A 20,481-nucleotide genomic window follows, 5' to 3' on the forward strand; every position below is an offset into this window, starting at 1 on the left:
CCCTTCTTTCGAGAGTAGAGAAGAAATATATTTCAAAGGAAGAACTTAGCACTCTATGTCTGCAACAGTCCTACATCTTGAAAACCATCTGTGTATCAAGGACTAAATGCCCATATCTGTACAAGAAAGTTCAGAAAGCTACACCAGGCCTCTCTATGCATTCCATTAGCCCAAAACTGAAAACAAGAGGGTATTTAAAGTCACAAAGAAAGAACGTATATAACATAAAAAACTCACCAAATAACTGAAAAGCACATCTGTGTATGGGCCCTGACTTACCGATCGTCGATGCTGTTCTGATAATATATATGTAGTAGCTTGTCCTTGACCCAGGATATCTGTTTTGCAGCATCTTTGCCAGCTACTGACTGTAAAGCATATTTCTTATAAATCTGGGCAAGTCCCATCATGGCTTCTTTGCGTACTCTCCACTTAAAATAAACACATATAAAAGGTCTCTTTATAAGGTAAAAATGCTCCTATTACCAGTGGGTGCAGTGGCACACACCTTTAATTCCAGTACTTGAAAGACAGAGGCAGGCAGATCTCTTTGGAAGTCAAGACTAGCCTGGTCTATACAGTGAGTTCCAGGATAGCTAGATCTACAGTGAGATCCTGTCTCCAAAAACACAAAACAAAATCAAAAACAAAGCAAAAAGAAAAAAGCCTCCATTACATAAATTCATTAGAATAGTGTGCTGGTTAATCTTCAACATCAACCCCACTAGATTTAGACTTGCCAAGGAAACAAACTGGGCACATTTGTGAAGAGCGTTTCCAGGCAAGCTTAACTGAGAAAGAATAACTCACTCTCAATGTAGATAGAAACATCCCACGGACTAGGGTCCCTGATGGAAGAAAAAAGAAAGCTGGCTGAACATCAGCATTCAACTCTTCATTTTACAGACCCTACTTTATACTGGACCTCAGAGAGCTTCAACTTATAATTTATTTAGGAAAGAAAAGGTATTTTCAAATGTAATACCATTAAACTTCAAGTATTAAAAATAAAACTCCGCTGAGCATGTTACTATACATCTTTAATCCCAGCACTCAATGAGGCAAATCTCTGTGGGATCAAGACCAGATTAGTCTATACACAGAGTTCCAGGATATCCAGGACTATATAAAGAGATTGTTTCAAAAATAAAATAACCAACATAAAACAAAACCCTCTAAGATTCACCTACTCTCCTACTTACCCGTTTGTCCAATGTTCGCTCTCTTACAAAATTAAGTAAGTGATCATTGACAAGAAGAATATCCTTTTTGGCAGCTGTTACTATAGACACAATGACATCATGTCTAATAGCTTCTTCAGGGTCGTGTGATCTCACTTTAAGATACTCTGAAAGGTAAGAGTTTCTGATTAAAATGAAACTTTTAATAATTATCATATTGCTTTAGGAGATTGGAAAGGCCTTTGAAAATCAACACAGCAAAAGTAAACCCTAAGTAGAATGTTCAATATTTCAAGACAATTAAAAGCAAGGAAAGGAGGACAGAAGCAAAGCTGGGCATTCCTTTACAAAACCAAATGCCTGTATAAATGAAAAGTGAAATTCTGCTCCAGTTTTCCAGGCAGGAAAGTTGATAAGCCTGAATCTAACTCATTTAGTTGACCATATACATGAAAAGGTGTATCACTGTTAAGCATGTCATCATCATTTTCCATATAAATGAATAAAGCATTCTATTCAGCTGGTGTTATTGGGAAATAATGAAGTATTATCATTTCTATGCTGTAATTAGTGAAACCCTGAATACAGTTACTGAAGGAAGAAAGCTAAGAGTCTGGTTGACAAGACCTTGTTTCCATGTGATCCAACTGAAGTACAAGTATCTAAATTAAGAATCTGAACAATAACTCATCACAGTAAGCAAATCTTAGCAGTTACAGACCTATGCTTACACTTAGCACTTTTTCAAATGGCTGTCTGTTTAGACTACAAACACACACTATTAATCATGAGCACATGGCTATGAATTACCAAGATTTCTGAGGAAAGGATCTAATGCACAGAAACAAACAAAAGCAAATAAAGGATGAAAAAAATAAGTTATGGCTAATTTTTTTAAAAGAGGAAAAACCCCTGCCCACCAAAGCAAGCATTAACAGATTCAGAAAATACTGCATTCGTAACACAAGAAAAGGATGTTACAAGTCCCCTTCCCAAAAGAATATCCAGAGAGAAAAAGAGGAGAATAGGAAAGCAGAATTGAGAGAAAAATATAGATAGAACACAAAATACACACGTGCACATGCAAACACATACACACACACGGAAACGCACACGCATGCATACACAAGGCAGGGGGCAAAAGAGGAAAGGAAGCTAGATAGCCCCAGGAACAACACAGTACAAATGTAAAGAGGAAGACAGGAGGTTCCAAGTAGGTTGCTTCCATAAAAAAAAGGATGATACTGGCTTAAAAACAAAACAAATTAAAAAGGGGGGGGCTGTTACAGATGTGACAATAATTCCATATACTTGGAAGCATTACTATGATAAGCTACTGATTTAAATATTACAGATGGATATAATTTATGGCCTTCTTTACAAGAGAAACTCAGAAGTAATAATAGAAGGTTTAAGGAGCATTGATAATGTACAGCTTGGGACTTACATAAATAACTGTTCAATGCCAAAGAGTAGAGTGAGAAAACAGAGTAAGAAAAAATTATGGGACACAAGAGAAAGAAATAGGCAATGCAAAAAATAAAAAATAAAACTAAAAACTGACTTAGTAAAGACAGAGGTTTATCTCCATCAAAGTCATACATTATTTCAATGAACTGCATTTCACAGGACAACACTAAATCAGCTACATAAAGATACAAATAACCACATGACTATAAAATTCACAAAACCAATGCAGACCAACTCTAGAGATAACTGCTCTGTGGAGCCAGTAAGGAGAACTTAATACAAGGAAGATTCTGGCAGCAATTATCTTTTCTTTGCTATTATACCTCATAAGCACAAGAAATGCTAACATTTTGCAGAAGATATACATGGCTGTTATATTAACCTTTATTTTATGAACTATTTCATAAATAAAAAAATTAAACAGGTAAATGACATTCTCATTACTTCAAAAATTGGAAGTGAAATACTTAATGCTTAGACAGATTTCAAGTTATCACCATTAATTACAGTAAACTAGCTTATAGTTAAATTGTTTTCACTAAGTTCTTAAAATATCAGAGCATTAACGTTTTCAAAAAAAATCAAAACAAGCCAGGTGGTGGTGGTGCATGCCTTTAATCCCAGCACTCGGGAGGCAGAGGCAGGCGGATCTCTGGGAGTTCGAGGCCAGCCTGGTCTACAAGAGCTAGTTCCAGGACAGGCACCAAAGCTACAGAAGAACCCTGTCTCGAAAAAAAATCAAAACGCATTCAAAGCCAAATATGTGAAATTGTGCACAGCTGCTCTTAAACCAATTAACTACTTTAATTCATGAAGTTACTTCCAAAGAAACTGCTTCTAGTGTGCACAAGCAACTACATAGTAAAAATTGTAGCTTCAGAAAGTAAGTTCCATGATGAAGAACGAAGAGAGAAGACAGCTACTAAAAGGACTAAAGGAAAGTGTTTCCTTATAAAGTTTTTTCCCCACTGAAGAACATACAGAATGTGCTATTACCTGTTAAATCCTTTGCTAAATCAGGATGGTTCATGAGACAATGGCTAGCAAATTTCACACATTCCAGGCGTATTGGTACATGAATATCATTAAACCTAATAAAAGATTTAAAAAACAGAGTAAGTATTCTAAAACAACCAAAACAGACAAATTTAATCTATACTCAATTTGTATTTATTTCTCTTACTAATGAATAAACATATATAATGAAAATACAAAATGGAGCCTGGGAAGATAATGGGGATTGGTAAAGTGCTTGAATCTTTATTCAATTTAATTCCCAGCATCTGCATAAAAAGATGGGTGGTGACACATGCTTCAGATCCCACAACTAAGCAAGTAGAAACAGAAGCACCTGTCGAGCCAGTCCAGGCCATTCCCCAAGCTCAGGTGCCGCTGAGGCACTCCAGCTCAGGTGCCGCTGAGGTACTCCAGCGCGGGTGCTGCTGAGATATTCTAGCTCGAAATCAGAGTAGATGGCAGTCTCTGAAGGATGACCTCCGTCCACACAAGCATATACCCACAAATATACTCGTCGCATGCATGCAGATACACAGATACACTAAAGAAAGTGCCAAGTATAACAAGACCATTTTAACAGTTTTGAGGCATACATAAACTAGGACAATCTCCAGTTAGGTCCTATTAGGACTGTAAAAATCTGATAAGCCTCTGTTTTCCATTCGGATAATAAAACAAATATTTTTCCATAAATACTGTATTTCAAATGTCTGTTCAATAAGTGTAAAAGTATGTATGCATGTTATATAAATATATTGTGGTATATGTTATATAAATGTTTATATTTCAAAGAAACATTTCATCTTCATATGTCTGAGAAGAGATTTTCATGAAGTGTTTTTTCATAATTATAGGACACAAATTAATGTGTGGCAAACCTTACACTACTACATTAGTTTATATCCTATAATTACAAATTGTATCCAAAAATCGTTCTTATCCAATTAACCATCAGAATTATTTCATTTTCAATAACAAGGCCATCTTCATACTCTATCTACAATTTATTATCTATAAAAACAAATCCATAGCCGGGCGGTGGTGGCACACACCTTTAATCCCAGCACTCAGGAGGCAGAGGCAGGCAGATCTGAGTTCGAGGTCAGCCTGATCTATAAGAGCTAGTTCAAGGACAAGCTCTAAAGCTACAGAGAAACCCTTTCCTATGATTTTAGATATTGCTCATTTTATCTTGATATCAAGCAGGGACCTTTCACTCTTAACCTTAGAAACCAGAGGTCAGAGTTTGACACATGACTTTTGGGCATTAAGATTCAAATTTCTAAGCAAAACTATCTAATAGATAGCACTGTATTCCCCTATCAGTATGCATATGATATCTAACTGTCCTTCAATTATTAATGTTCAAAATCTATTCACAGCAGTTCATCAAAGAATGAGTAACAGTTACTTTTAAATTTTGCTTAAGTGTCAATAACACTGTAGCTAAGTGTTTCCAGACAGTAAGTCTGTGTCTTAAATCAGAAGGCTCAAGTATTCTTAATCACTAATACCAAAAGAAACAACACATAGGGCCAGCAGATAGTTCAGCAGGTAAATGCCTGAAAATCTGGTCACATGTATTCAATCCTTAGAATACACAAAAGCATAAAGATGAAGCTGAGGATGGCGCTAGGCAGTAGTGCAACTACCAAGCATGCACAAGACCTCAGTACCCCAATAGCATGTCTTTAAAAGAAAAAAACTGTAGTGATATTTTATGTTCTAACAAATAAAACTTGCCTGAAGATCAGAGCACAGAGCTAAATCACTAGAGGCCAGGCAGTGGTGGCATACACCTTCAATCCCAGGACTCTGGAGACAGGCAGATGGCTCTCTGTTAGTTCAAGACCACCCTGGGCTACACAAGATTGAATCCATCTAAAAGAGAAACAGAGCTCATACAAAAGTGATCCCAGCACTTGGGACCACACGCCTTTAATCCCAGCACTAGGCAGGTGGAGTGATATGGAGTGATATGGCTGGGTGGAGACAGGAATATAAGGCGGAAGGAGACAGGAACTCAGTGCAGTCTGAGGTTTGGTGGAGACAGATGGAGTCTGGAGACACAGTCTGAGCACTGGTAGGGGTAAAAGAACTCTCTAATGGCTGGTCTCTTCTGTTTCTCTGATCTTCAGCATTAACCACTATATCTGACTCTGGGTTTTATTATTAAGACCAACTAAAAGTTTTGCAATAAAAACATGTTTTCAAAACCAGCAGCAGCACATTACTTAAGCTGTTCTTATCAGGAGAAAATATTTATTCCATGAAATACAACTTTCTCTTACGGCCCCTATAAGGGGTGTTTGTAATCCAGGTATCCAACATTAAAACATTCACCATTTTGCAAACAAACATGTAACTTATGATCATTATAAATAAATACACTGTTAAAATATTTTTAGCTCCTCGAGTTTGTTATTGTTGTTTTGTTCTGAGACAGGGTCTCACTATATAGTCCCGGCTGACCTGGAACTCACTATGTAGCCCAGGCTGGTGTCAAACTCACAGAGATCTGCCTGCCTACCTCGTGCAAGTAATAAAAGATGTGTACCACCACATTAACTTTAGAGGGCTTTTTTGTTTCTTTCTTTTTGTGATGGTGAGAATCAAACCCTGGGCCTTACACATGCCAGATTAGTGTTCTACCATGGATCATCATTCCCAGACCAAATTTAGTGCTATTTAATTCTGTGTGAGGTTTTGTGCATTAAATTAAAAGCAGCAGCTACAGTGGCATAGAAAGGCAATACAAGTTTACATTAGGACTTTCCAGGCAGAGTGCTGACTGGGTTCCTGGCTCATCTAATTCCAAATGTCAAATGTGAAAGTACGGCAAGGCCCTCCACAGCTACTTGAGCGTCAGAGCACACAAAGCAGCAGTCCACTTCTGATTCCACCTGCTGGTAAGCCCATGCCATCCTAGTTCATGAAGATGCACTCTGCAATATCAGTGTAGCAAATCTCCTACATAAGCATCTTAAGATGTATCCCTTTCATTCAGCCACACGTAACTAACTGCATTTTTAAGTAAATAACCACCACCCAGCTGGCCTTAAACTTCTGATCGTTCTCCCTCACTACAACTGGTTTATGGGGTGCTGGAGACCCCTACATAGGGCCTTGGTCACACTAGGTAAGCATTCTACAAAATGAGTTATATTGCCAACCCGAAAACCCTTTATGATTTTTAAGAACATAGTTTAAATGTGTGCAGAATTTTTTTAAAAAAACAATAGACATAGATATAAACACATATTTCCTAAAAAAAAAAAAAAAAAAAAAAAAAAGAATCATGTACCTGCCCAAGTAGCACTGCCAAAGGGGTTTATTTTGAGAAGCCAGTTCTGAATCCTTTGCCCCAAACATTTTTGCCAGCAGTTTAACAACTTGAAGGCGTTCTTCATTATCATTGCTCTAAAACAAAGCACAGACTCTTTAAACTTCAAAGTAAACATTCAGAACATGACTTATTCCTAGGATTTCCTGGGCTCTCTAATTTACAAAAAAACAAACAAGCCCACAACTTCTATGAATCCAGCTGGTAATGTGTATATTCCAAAATTTTTTCACAAAATGCAATGTTATAATAAATGCTTTAATCATCTCAAGTTACATTACAGCAGTACTGTGATGTGAAAACATGTCTTAAGAGTACTACTAAATACTAAAAGCCTCTCCTACCATTCAGGTTACTTTCTGAATGGGTACATTTAAAAAACTACCAAGGACTCTTGAAAATTCAAGGTTTTTAATACCAGACACTGTTCAAACATTAAATTCTTAAAGAAGCTCTACAGTGTCATGAAGCCTTGATGAAGCAAGCTTCTGCTTTACGCACTGTATGACAGGCACCCTGAAGATGAAAATGCAGTTTTATTGTTGACTTTGTTACCAACAAATGGCACAGTGGTTAAAATGACCAACTCAAATGCTAGACTTCCACACAGAGTACAAAAATCAGGCCTATCAAACGCCAACAAATTCAAGGTGCTATGGATGTTACTATATAAGGATTTCTTAAAGTTTAAGACGGTGTTTTGGGCTAGCATCCAAGAGCCCCCCAAAATATAGCCTATCTCTTCTTGGTATGTGTTTATTTGCTCCACAAATAAGTAGAGCCATGAGTAACGTATCCCCTGTACCCTCCAATGTACCTAGCTCCTTCCGACTTCTACATGCATCTTCATGGTGCTTTCTGCTGAGTGCTGTATCTCTGAATCTTACAGCATCTAGTCTCTTTACAGAGCGCATTTCATCCTCTACCTCCCATACTACATGTTAATCTGGCTGAGAACAGGGATAATAGTTTACTTATTTTTATATTAGTCATAGTATATAAGAAAATGTAATTAGAATTTTCTAGAGAAAACTAGATTAACTAACAAGTAATTAGAAATGTTGGTTGTCTTGCCTCACCAAAATTAATAACCATATTTAAAAGGGGACAGGAAGGCCACTTAACCAAAGGGCTCACTTAAGAAATACAGCAAAAATATACTCAAGACTAAAAGAAGAATAATTTACTGGCTGTGTAGTGCCCATGAAATACCAATAAAAACTGCTTGTTTTATTTTGGCTTTGAAAGTAACAGATCAAAAGCATGCCATAGTACAGATGGTGAGTTCTAAGTTACTTTTAATGCCCAATCAACTGCTAGAAACTGTACTTTGAAAATAGAAGCTAAATGTTTGCCTCCAAAGTTAACCTAACCCCAGAAAAAAACTAGAAAATATGTGGAGGATGATGCCATTCTGCTGATCAAGAGACAGAAAAGGCACAAACCCATGAATGAACAATAACAACATTCTTTCTCATGTTATATTCAGTAAACCGATTATAAGAATCAAAGGGCAACAAGCAATGCTCCTTGTTGAACTTGTTGACACAGTCATATTTTTACAATAGTTACCTTTAATTTAAACTCAAGCTGGGGTAGAACAGAGAGCAGCAAGTGGCTGTCAATGTTGTAGAGTTCCAGAATCAAATCAAAAACATGCTCAGACAAATCACTGATAGATGTTTTCCCAAGCATCAGAACCTGGTTAAAAAACTGATAAGAAGAAAATCTCCATTAAAAGAAATTTCACAGAAAAACTGTCTCAAGTTTTGTTTACTATTCAATTGAACTTTTTATTGTTATAAATAAAGTCAAACAAGCAACTCAGAAACATTTCCTATGTGAAAAACTACGAACACCTAAAACACAGAATTCATTTTGCGGACAATGACACAGACAGTATTGATTCACCAATGACCAACACCAGCAAACACCCTTACCACTGAAATATATTGTTCCTCCACTAAAATATTCAACTATAGTCTGATTGTGACATTTTTGTGTCAACTAACAGGTAAAACATTATTTCTGGGTTTACCTTCAAAGTTTACAGAGAAGACCGTACATCCAGATTAGTAGTGGGGATATTAGTGTCCATGCAGGAAAGTACCATGCAAAGGCAGAGGAGAGGTGAACTCCTCCTTCCTGGAAATAGGGTGCCCTTCCTCTCTTGCCCTTGAACTCCAGGTTCTGCAGGCTCTGGCTACAAAGATTTGTACTAGCAACCCCCATCTGTACTCTTCGAGCCTCTGGATTTGGACTGAGAATTAAATCATCAGCTTCCCTGGCTCTCCAGCTTCTATCATTGGACTTCATCAACCTCCCAAACAGCATGAACCAACCAATTGAACCAAATTTCCTCATATGTATACACGTATACATACATACAAAAACACTCTTACATACATTTTGTCAATTTTGTTTCTCTTGAGAACCCTAAGATAATGAGTCAATCACCTCACTAGATAAATTCCTTAATGATAAGAGATCATATCTTGTTTACAATTAGTATAAGGAAAATTATAGCATTTAAAATAATTATATTACTTTAAATATATTATATTATACATTCAGAGTAGTGTCTACTCTTATTTTTCAACTACACAATTTTTACTTTGATTATAAAATGTTGTTCTAATCCTTCTCGTCTTCCTTTGCATTCTGATAAACAATGTGTACATTCACAAAGTTTATAACACTAACTAAAATCCAACCAAGAATATACACAACAGGCAGCTGGCTTTTTACCTCCAAGTCAAACCATTCATCATGGTACAACTCAAATGAACAATACCAGGCATAATGACCAAGTTCCTTTCTATTTAAAATCTTCCAAAAATAGCTCCAGGTGTGATGGTGCATGCCTTTAGTCCAAGAACTTTGGAGGCAGCAGCAGGAGACAGATCTCTCTGAGTTCAAGGTTAGCCAAGCCTACATAGCAAGTTCCAGGGCAACCAGAGCTACATAGTAAGACTCTCACCATCTCAATCTTAAAATAAATACTTCTAAAAATGTGTAAAATTGACCCAGAATTATATCACACATTCTTAGCAGCTTCCTATGTCGCCTCAGAGAAACAGTTAAGGATCTATACCATACAAGGTGCTCTGATTGCTTGCCTCTGCCAATTAACACGTAACTTGGCTTCTCTTGTACTTCCAAATTGAAGGTACAATGACTAAGACCTCACATCTACACCTCCTCGGATTCCTATTCCTTCTAGCTCTTGGGAAGTTACAAATGAAGGCAATGAACAGTGTGGATGGCCTAGACGATCAAATACATTGCATGACATTCCTTGTGGGGGTTTGAATAAGAATGACCCCATAGGCTCATATACAAGGAGTGAAACCCTTTAAAAGATTAGAAAGATTAGGAGATGTGGCCTTGTTGGAAGAAGTGTTTGGGTGGGGGGTGAGCTTAGAGGTTTAGAAACCCTCTGCCTGCTGCCTGGGGAATAGGATGTAGCTCTCAACTACTTTACCAGCACCATGCTTGCCATGCCTGCTACCATGCTTCCCACCATGGTAATAAGGGACTATTCCTCTGAAAGTGTAAGCCACAGCCGATTAAATGCTTTCTTTTATAGGAGTTGTCGTGGTCATTGCATCTCTTCACAGAAATATAACAGTGACTAAGACATTCCCAAAGAATAAAAACATGATTTTTTAATTTCCATCCTTTACTGGTTTTTTAAAGCAATTGCTCATTTTTTTTCTACTCAACAATTTTGTGGGAAAGAAACATAAATATAACAAGATATTAAATTCCTCAGGTTATATTTTAATTGTCCTTAAAAACTGTTACTTATAAATTATCTCCTGATCATAAAAGAGTAAGGAGGCTGGAGAGATGGCTCAGTGGTTAAGAGCACTTCTATTCTTCCAGAGGACCCAGGTTCAGTTTTCAGCACCTACACAGCAACTCACCACTGACTTCTGACTCCAGCCCTTGGAGATCTGATGCCCCCTCAGGCCTTCAGGGGCCCTTTATGCATGTGGTGCACCGACAAAACACATAAAATAATAATAATAACAATTATTATTATTATTTAAAACCACTAGAATAAAATCCCCAAATCTACTTTTTCTTTAATGAAGAACAATAATCCTTTGCCAATCTGGCCACCACAGTGGTACCTTTCCTACTAGCCTGGAAAAAACTTGCCAACTAGAGGTGGAGCAGAGGGGGAGGGGGGAGGTCTTACATATTCCATCAAAAACATCCAATCATGTGGCATTTTAGATGAGACATATATCCAGAGTAAATATAAATACAGACACGTATACATATATCTAGATAGAAGAGAGGAAAATGAGGAAACAGGTTAACGAGAATTTAGATGTAATACACATGCGCAGGCACCATGAGAGAGGGAACACTACTGGGGGTGACTTCTGGAGTGGGGAGAAGGGGTGTGAAGGAGAAATGAAGTATAGTGAGGGTGTGAATATGAACAAGGCACAGAGGTATATGAAAATGTTACAATGAAACCCATTCTTTATCACAATAACTAAACAATGAAATTAAAAAAAAGAGAAATGATAAAGGGGGAAAAAAAGCTGACTGAACATCTATCTATAGAATTCCCTTTCTAGAAGAGTAGTGACCGAGAAGAGTCTGGCACAGAACCAGCACAAAGTGGACCTTCAATACACAATCGGAGAAATAAACAGGCAACAGCTATTCTTATACAAATATAAAACAACCCAAGACCTCCATAATATTTTGAAATTTAGTACAGACAAGATGTAGGTTTGACTAAAATATTCCCTCTCAAAAATTAGCAAAAAAAGTTTGACAATGGGTAATTATGTAACACAAGTTAACAATCAGAAATGCCTGTATTAGAATGAAAGAAAGCAGTGAGCAGTAAATTCCATGGCTGTAAGCCTGAATTAAAACCTACTTAAATGTGATCACAAAAATGATTTCCTTTAAGTAACATTTCTTTCTCCCAACTTTCCAAGCACTGAACTCAATTTACATATGCAAAAACTGACTCACTGAGATTAAATAATTTAAATTTTTTTTACTTGTTTTAAAAAAGATCTGATATACTTTTCAGTTCAACAAAGTAATTTTGGGCTGTACTTTACAATGTGTGACTAAAAAGACTTGGTTTAAAAAGTAATAATAATAATAATCAATAAGTACAATTTATTTAAGAAATTTCTAGGGGGCTGGAGAGATGGCTCTGAGGTTAAGAGCACTGGCTGATCTTCTGGAGGTCCTGAGTTCAATTCCTAGCAACCACACAGTGGCTCACAATCATCTGTAATGAGATCTGGGGCCCTCTTCTGGCCTGCAAGCATACAAGGAGGCTGAACAGTGTGTACACAATAAATAAATAAATCTTTAAAATAAAAAAAATAAATTTCTGAACTGTCACTCTGTATGTTTTCTTTTTGAATCTCTGTTTCACGTTTTTATTTTCTTCCACTGTGTGCACTGTAAGAACTAATTCTCGTTTTTAAATAAATCATTAATATTTTATTTTATTTATGAGTGTTTTGCTTGCATGTTTATCTGTACACCATGTGTATGCCAAGCCCTTGGAAACCAACACAGAGCATTAGATCCCCTTGAATTTGTTACAAATGGGTGTGAGCCACCATGTGAGTGCTGGGAATTGAACCTGGGTCATCTGGAAGAGCAGCCGATGTTCTTAGCGGCTGAGTCATTTGTCTAGTTCCACAACTAATTCTATTTTTAGAAAGAAACAGTTTGCAGGGCAATGAATCAGGAGTAAAACTTGAGCATGTGGTCAGAGGCAGCAATACAGTAAACCCCATCAAAAGAAAAAAAATCAAATACTGTAGCACACAGATTTCTTCAGTATTCATATATGTAAAATAGCATATGAAAAGTAGGCCTCGGCATGTCAGAATGCACAAGAGTATAAGACACACTGTGAAAGGAGGTAGGCAGGATCACACCACCACCTCAGTGCCTGCTCCCGTCCGTGCTGCATGAGGAAGGTAAGTAAGTAGCAAGTGTCACCTTACCTAGCACATCCAAAAAGACAATCCTACCACTGCACCATCTTATACTACACCATTCAGTTCACTACCGAATAATTTCCATGTAAGTACACAAAACTCAAGTGGAAAATAAGATTTATAAGGGACTGACTTGGGGGACAAAAGCAATTCCTAATGACTTCTTTACTGACCTCAAATAAAGCAAGGAATAAAAACAAAGGAAAACACAATAATGGAAGGGCTGAAGAGATGGCTTAGTGGACAAAGTATGTACTGAGCAAGCATGAGAAACCAGGCCTGAAGATCCAGCACCCATGGGTGCACCTATAATCCCAATGATGGGGAAGTTGAAATGGAAGAATCCTGATGGCTAACTGGCCAATCAGTCTAACCCAATTGCCGTTCTCCAGGTCCTTTGAGAAATCCTGCCTTGAAAATTAATCAGCAATTTTTTAAAGCGAACGAATATAGAAAATGACACCCAACATCAGTCTCTGCCTTTACATGTGCACACACCATGCACACTAAGATGGGCATGTACACATGTATACAACACACATACATCTGTGCACATGTACAGATACACACACACACAAATACACACACTCCCTTTAAATAAATAAATAAATGGAAAGACCATTAAAGGATAAAAAGAGAAGACAATGGACAAGGATCCAGAAATAAGTATGCAAATCAAAATATGCTGGGGCAATGACTAGTCTACTGCCCTTTGCCCACTCCCAAATTCTAAAGAGTACAACAAAACTATGGACATGGGGTGGTATCATCTAGTTCTATATGCAAGAACAGCAGGAAATTAATTTAAGTGACGGGGAGTGTTTTTTCATTCGTGTATCTGGGATTGCTAAAAACATTTCCTTGAGCCTTTTTTTCCTTATCATCTTCCATTGCCTTCTCAAACACACCCCCAAATTCAAAGACCAGTATAATCAACTTAAATCAAGCGGTCCCAGTAAACAATATTTTACTCACTTTAATTGCTCAGTCAAAATATTTATTTTTCTAAATCTTAGGAAAAGGCATCAAAGTAAGGTAAGTGTTCTCCTGAAACACATCTGACTTGGAAGTATTGGTTTAAATAAAAGACCCCAGGCAGGGTTCAACCTGTGTGCTAGACTGGGTGTGGAAACTTCCATTAAGAAACACTTGAAGCAACCGAAGGCAAAGGATGATTAGAAAGCCTGAGACTCGGTCTAAATACTAGGAGTCCATAAAATCAATAATGACAAACTCAATTCAACCAATTAATGTCAAGCAATACCCAAGTGTCAAAAGACTGCAGAAACCAATTTTGGAACCTGCTGACAATCCTAGTGCTACTAAGTAAAGTCGTAACACTAATCCTCTAGATTTGGAAAGCTCATTTCCAAATAAATTTTATGTTTCCAAACCACCACATGCTGGAACTCTTTGAAATCAGAAACAAAAGCGGGATTTACCAAGGTCCTGTCTTACGGTGGGCTTTACCTTTCTCAGAATGTCATTTCATAGCATCTTTATAACCTGATCTTAAATTTTCACATAATACAAAACAAAATTATCTTCCAAAAAACTTCAAAAGAATGAACTACATATAAATATAAGACTGTCTCACTTTTCTCAAGCAGACAGATTTACATCCTTCTAGCTGCTGAGGTAGGTGAGAGCAGAAGGCAAGAAGAAAGAGCTATTAACAAGCCCAGGGCTAGCATTAACACTGTACCCTAGACTTGTGCTCCAAGAACCAGTCACCATTCACATACAGTATGACAGGGATGGTGCCACACACAGTGACACAACTCAAAGAGCTGTGAAGAGAAAATAAAACTTAATATAAATGATATGGCTAAGGGTCACACCAAAGCTAGGGTGATATTTAAAAGGGTTCATTTCAATGCCAATCTCCCTCTTCCTTAGAAAAGGCACAATTATATAAATCTCCCTCAGGGATTACAATATGTTAGCAACTTCCACCAAATTGCTATGGCAGTCATTCTTATCTTCAATTTCTAGGTCCCGATATTGGTTCATATCATCTTCTTGCACAAATTAATTTAATCTCCAAAAAGCTGTAAGCAACTTGTCTGAATAGCAGAAAGTACTATGTTTTATCTAATTACCTTTAACTCTATTGCTAACATTAGAAGCTGTATTTTGCTAACCAAAAAAGAAGCTATTATCTCTAAAAACTTGAAAGCAGCAAATAAAGGCACAAAGAGAGCTAGCATTCCCAAAAATAATTAGCAAATGTAACATTTAAGGAGAGAAAGAAAATGAAACTGTCATTGGTTAAATAGCAATAGCAACTTGACAAGTGTGGCCTACTTGCTGAGATTTGCTTCCAACAGTCTTTAAAATTTTGACTTCATCCTTCTAAAATCAATTGCAAGACTTACATTGGTAATATATGGTTCTATAGCTTGAGCAGTCCTCTTCAGCAAAGCTTTTGCCAAGTCATATGCTTGCTTGTTTAAATTCTGGAAAACACAAACAACATCAGTATTATATACATATATATATATTACAAATCTAACTATGCTTGTATGTCTGCAGTGGTGGGATCTTGTTGTAGATGCTGGGCTTACTGAACTCTCCCACTAAATTATAACCCCAGCCCTGTTCCTCATCTATGAAAAGCAAAATATTATTTGTATATTTAAAAGCCTCTTAGATAAATGGAATGAGAGAGCTATCCATAAAAAAAATAGAAAGTGAACTCATTTTTCTTAGAACAATCTGGGCTATTGAATTACAAAATCCCTTTTTCAATCAAAAATAACTATATTCTTTTCAGATTTTATTGATAACATATTAACCATATAGAAATGGTCCATGAATGTTTACTAGATAAAAGATTTAGTCATTCTAAATATCATCCCCAATTCAAACTGGTTCAGGTGAATACAAATAAAGACTGCTACCTGCTAGGTCCCAAAAAACAAATACATAAAAAAAAAAAAAAAAAACCTTGGAGCAATGGCTCAGGGGCAAAAGCAGTTTCTAATCTTTCAGAAAACCCAAGCTCCTAACACCCACGTCAGTCAGCTCACAGCCCTCTAATTCCAGCACCAGAGAAACAGACGTCATCTTCTGGCACATGCACACACAAACACATACACACACCTTTTATGCAGTTTGATATGTATGCTTAATTTTAAAGTGATATCTTTAGTTGTAATATTTTTATATAGTTTGGAATAATAATTTTATTTTTCATATGGGTAGTCAGTTACCTTAACACAACTTAGTCTGTTATCTCCCAATGACTTCTAGCACATTCTAAGCTTCTAAAATAACTATGCATTCATTTTTAAACTTTCCATTACTTCCAGATACTCTTTTGTCATTATTGCCTAATTATAGATGAAAGACATGAAAAAGTCTTAACAGAAAGTCCCCCCTTTGTTTACTCTTCTTCAAAATTACTTCGCTATTACTGGTCATTTGCCCCTTTGTGTAAATTTTGGATTCCATTTGTCAAATTAGCTGCTCTATTTTATTATAGATTCATATGCAGAAACTTGAAGTCATCATGACACTGTCTCATATTCTACAAACAGCAAATCTCTCAACATATTAAGACTTCTATTGTGCTTTGTCAGCCATCTACAATGGTTTGATACAAAGGTAATGCATAAACTCTAAGGTCATGTGTCAAACTGCTAAGTATATCGTATCTCTGTTAAAGTTACAAAGAAAAACTTGTTATACTAATGGATTTATATCTCTTTTTCTGATTTTTCTACATACTATGTTGTACTTCTCTGGACAGTATCATTTACAAATAATTTCAGGGCTTTTCATCTTTCTAATCTTTTTATTTTTTGTCTCATTTTATATATTAACTTACAGCCCCTAAGAGAATCCTGATTAGAAACAACATATCTGTTGTTATTTGAAATAGCAGCAGCATGCCTCACATTGCTAATTCCATTGAGAATATTTCAGGGTCTTAAAGCTGCTTTTTACTTCAAACTGATTAAAAGTTTTTATGGCAAGTTACATTGATTTTTATTCCTAGTCATAAGTATTGGAAGTCATGAGTATTAATAATTATTAATACTAATAATTATTCTATCATTACCATTTTGTAATGTTAGTCTGTCTTTCGTATCTAAAATAAAGTCAATTAGGTCATTATCAATATTACTTTATGCCACTCTGGAAGCATCTGTTCTTGTGGGTTAGCTCTAACTAGTTTCCCCAGGAGAACAGTGCCTATGTCTGTGACTCACTCTCTCTCCACATCCTGTGCTAACAAGTTGTGCACTATCTCTCCCTCTCCTACACTCTGGAACTAACTCTGCTGACTATATATTAGACTGCTTGCTCCATGAATAGTCAATGGTCTCCCTGTGGTCAGCTTAGGTTTACTGTTTAAACATGCTGCTGCTGCTAACTTAAATTCTTAGTAGAGTTTCAAGAGTCAACTAATTTTTTATTGCTTATGGCACTGGGCAACTGAGAATCAGTTTATTCTAATTTCAAATATATTCACAGAGATTATTATTTATGTAACTGTCCTTTAATGGTCTTCATATTGCTTGCTCATTTAACTCTATATTGATATTATCACCCTTTCTCTGATTCAACTTGCTATTTGTCTACTTAATACATTTTTCAAATTATGAATGTGCAGTTTTCAAGCAATGTCACTATTTCCTATTTCATTTATTTCTGCTCAACTGCTTTTGTTTTACTTATATATTTTATTCTGATAATGTTTTATGACTTCTTTCACTAGGCAGTTGTCATTATAATTCATCAAATTAATGATGCTTGACATCAGGCTTGTAGTATTGTGTTACAAAGACTCAGTATTTTTATAAACCCTTTGTCTGATTAATAATCACTAGGAAGCACCTTAAGATGACCCAATAAATAGTGAATGTTCATTCTCTTCATAATTCACTAATTTTTGCTTATATATTTTACCAGATAAACCCTGTATTTATCCATTAAAGACTACATGGGACTCAAGATAAAGATCAGGGGCCTGGAGAGATGACTCAGTGGTTAAGAGCACTGACTGCTCTTCCAGAAGACCCCAGTTCAATTCCCAGCACCCATTTGGCAGCTCACAACTGTCTGTTAACTCCGATTCCAGGGGGCCTGACATCCATTGCAAAACAGCAATGGACATAAACTCAAACTAAATAAATTTTTAAGAAAATTTAAAGATCAACTGGTAGAGTGTGTCTATCCAACACCATAACTAGGTTTGGTGACACACACCAGTAAACCTAAGAGCACTCAAGAGGTTGAGGCAGGAAAATCAAAAATGAGTTACAAAATGAGTTTGAAGTCAGTCTGGAAGACAGAGATCCTGTTTCAGAAGCCTACTATGTATAATATTTGTGTGGAGGTACGCACACTCATGTTCTAGACAGGAGGGAATATATACACATATGTATGCACATTATGATAAAACCAAACGACAGCCTTGGATGTCACTCCTTGGGCACCAATGATCTCTTTTCTTCTCCTCTTCTACCTCCTCTTTTTTTTTTTCTTCAGTAGGCTAGGCTAGCTGATTCATCTGGCAACAACTCCACAGCACCAAGATTCTAAGTTCACAACACTACAGAAGGCTTTATTTGGGTTTGGGGGATCAAACTTGGGTCCACAATCAATTTACTAACTGAGCTATGGCCTGTCACTAATATTAATATAAACTGATCTTTTTTATTTGTCATTGCCTATCAAGTCTTTCTTACAATTTTATAAATCAGCCCTTTCCATGGCTTTATTTTAGCTGTTTTTCTTATTATCATCAACCAATTGGTTTAATCTTCAGCTCAATGTGACAAGCTATGTTATGTGGGAAACTCAAGCCATATTATTGTCAGTCTCTTTCCTCTTAAAATTCTTAAAATTTTAAGAATACACTTCAGTCCGCATTCAACTAGACCAGTGATTATATTTCACTCCTAATAAGCTTTTCTCCTGGTTTTCTTTTCATATTCCCAGCTACTACAAGTTTTTAACTCATATTTTTATTTAGAGAGTGAATGATGTGTATGTACATACACACGCCACAGCAAGCACACGATGGTCAAAGAACAACTTCTGGCAATGACTCTCTCCTGTAGGCCCCAAGGATCACACTCCAGGTCACCAGGCTTTCATTAGTGAGTCACTACAATGACTTTAACTCTTATTTGGATGCCTTCCAGTAACTGAAAATATATTGTATCTTTAATCTGCTTAAGATTTGTTTTCAGCTTTGTTAGAATGTATTATTCAGTATCATAGCATTCACTAAGCTATCAAAAACTACAATTATACAAATGACCGAAAAGGGAAATTACCCTCCAAAATTGTTCCATCTAAGTAGACTAAACTTGTAAGGAGCTAACGAGAAGACTCCAGCTGCTCTCACAGATGAGAGGTCAGGTCCCAGCATCAACTGCATCCTCTAGCCCAGAAAGTGCCTGTTTGTTTTCCCTGACAAATGAACTTTTTCCATGACAACAGCCTGGAGAGACAGAGGCCTGGGATTTCCTGGTAGCAGCTAAATGCAAAAAACAATGACACTTAATCTGTGTCTGGGAAAGCCTTTTCTCCCAGGTATTGGCATGGTTCCAGAGAGCAGCCACCATGGGGAGCCTGTTTCATCAACTCTTGAAAGCCTCCCTCAGATGTCCTGCAGTAGAGTTCATGATACTGGTTCTCCTACCTGATTAGAGAGCTACAAGCTTGAGACAACAGGCCAAACACCCTGGTGGGTTGCCTCAAAGAAACAGGTCGGATGGACTACTACCCAGAATTTACAGTTCCTTCAAAGAAGATAAAAGGAATCCTAATCATGTGGGCACTAAAGGCAAAGCAGGCGCTATGAGCCTCAGGAAGGGAGTACAATATGCTTCAGTGAAGTCTATTCTCTCTCTACCTCCTGCCTTCCTTCTCATGGTTGTTTATCGGTGACAGGTATATAGCTGAGCTGAACAGAATTAGGAAGAGCCAAACCAGACACCTGCATAGCAACAGAATAGATGGAGGCAATCAGAGCCTACATCAACACCTCTGATTTTCCACTTAAATACATCATCTGAATTTTTGAGGTCTAATGTTAACTTGCTGTTGAGCCTGCTTACTTTCACAATTAATAGATTTATAATGTTTTAAAATTTTAGATTAAGAGTTCAATTCCAATGAAGGATTATTTGTGCCAATGTTATGTAACTGTAGACCAAGACACGATAATGCTAGAAAGTCCTTAAATTTAAAGAGGAAAAAAAATAATGTTTGCTTATATTGGTAATTTCTGTTTCCTCTCTCAAAATCCAACCCCTTCTCAATCATACAACTGCCACTCCAACTGCTTACCAGAATCATAGACTTTCAAAGGCAAAGCACACATATAAACACAGGGAAATGCATACATCTTGGTTGACAACACTCAGGGCAAAGAAAAAAACAGCACTGGTCTTAAGTTCACTGTCTCTACATTAGCCTAACTAATCCCGCCAGGCTCCATGTGCAA

At 36.8% G+C, this 20,481-nt stretch overlaps 1 protein-coding gene across 6 annotated transcripts in view; it reads right to left on the reverse strand.

The window, feature by feature from the left end:
• Window positions 1–20,481, reverse strand: part of Pds5b (PDS5 cohesin associated factor B) — a 151,842-nt gene that overhangs the window by 71,743 nt on the left and 59,618 nt on the right. For all 6 annotated transcript variants that reach the window (XM_075971459.1, XM_075971441.1, XM_075971432.1 and 3 more), the window contains exons 7-12: window positions 15,392–15,472; window positions 8,584–8,724; window positions 6,973–7,088; window positions 3,648–3,742; window positions 1,203–1,348; window positions 280–431 (exon numbers count right to left, since the gene is read on the reverse strand). In XM_075971459.1, coding sequence (XP_075827574.1) covers window positions 280–431; window positions 1,203–1,348; window positions 3,648–3,742; window positions 6,973–7,088; window positions 8,584–8,724; window positions 15,392–15,472 — 731 coding nt within the window. The remainder of the gene's footprint in view (window positions 1–279; window positions 432–1,202; window positions 1,349–3,647; window positions 3,743–6,972; window positions 7,089–8,583; window positions 8,725–15,391; window positions 15,473–20,481) is intronic.

Source organism: Microtus pennsylvanicus, chromosome 1 (assembly GCF_037038515.1).
Source record: "Microtus pennsylvanicus isolate mMicPen1 chromosome 1, mMicPen1.hap1, whole genome shotgun sequence".
Lineage (NCBI taxonomy): Eukaryota > Metazoa > Chordata > Mammalia > Rodentia > Cricetidae > Microtus > Microtus pennsylvanicus.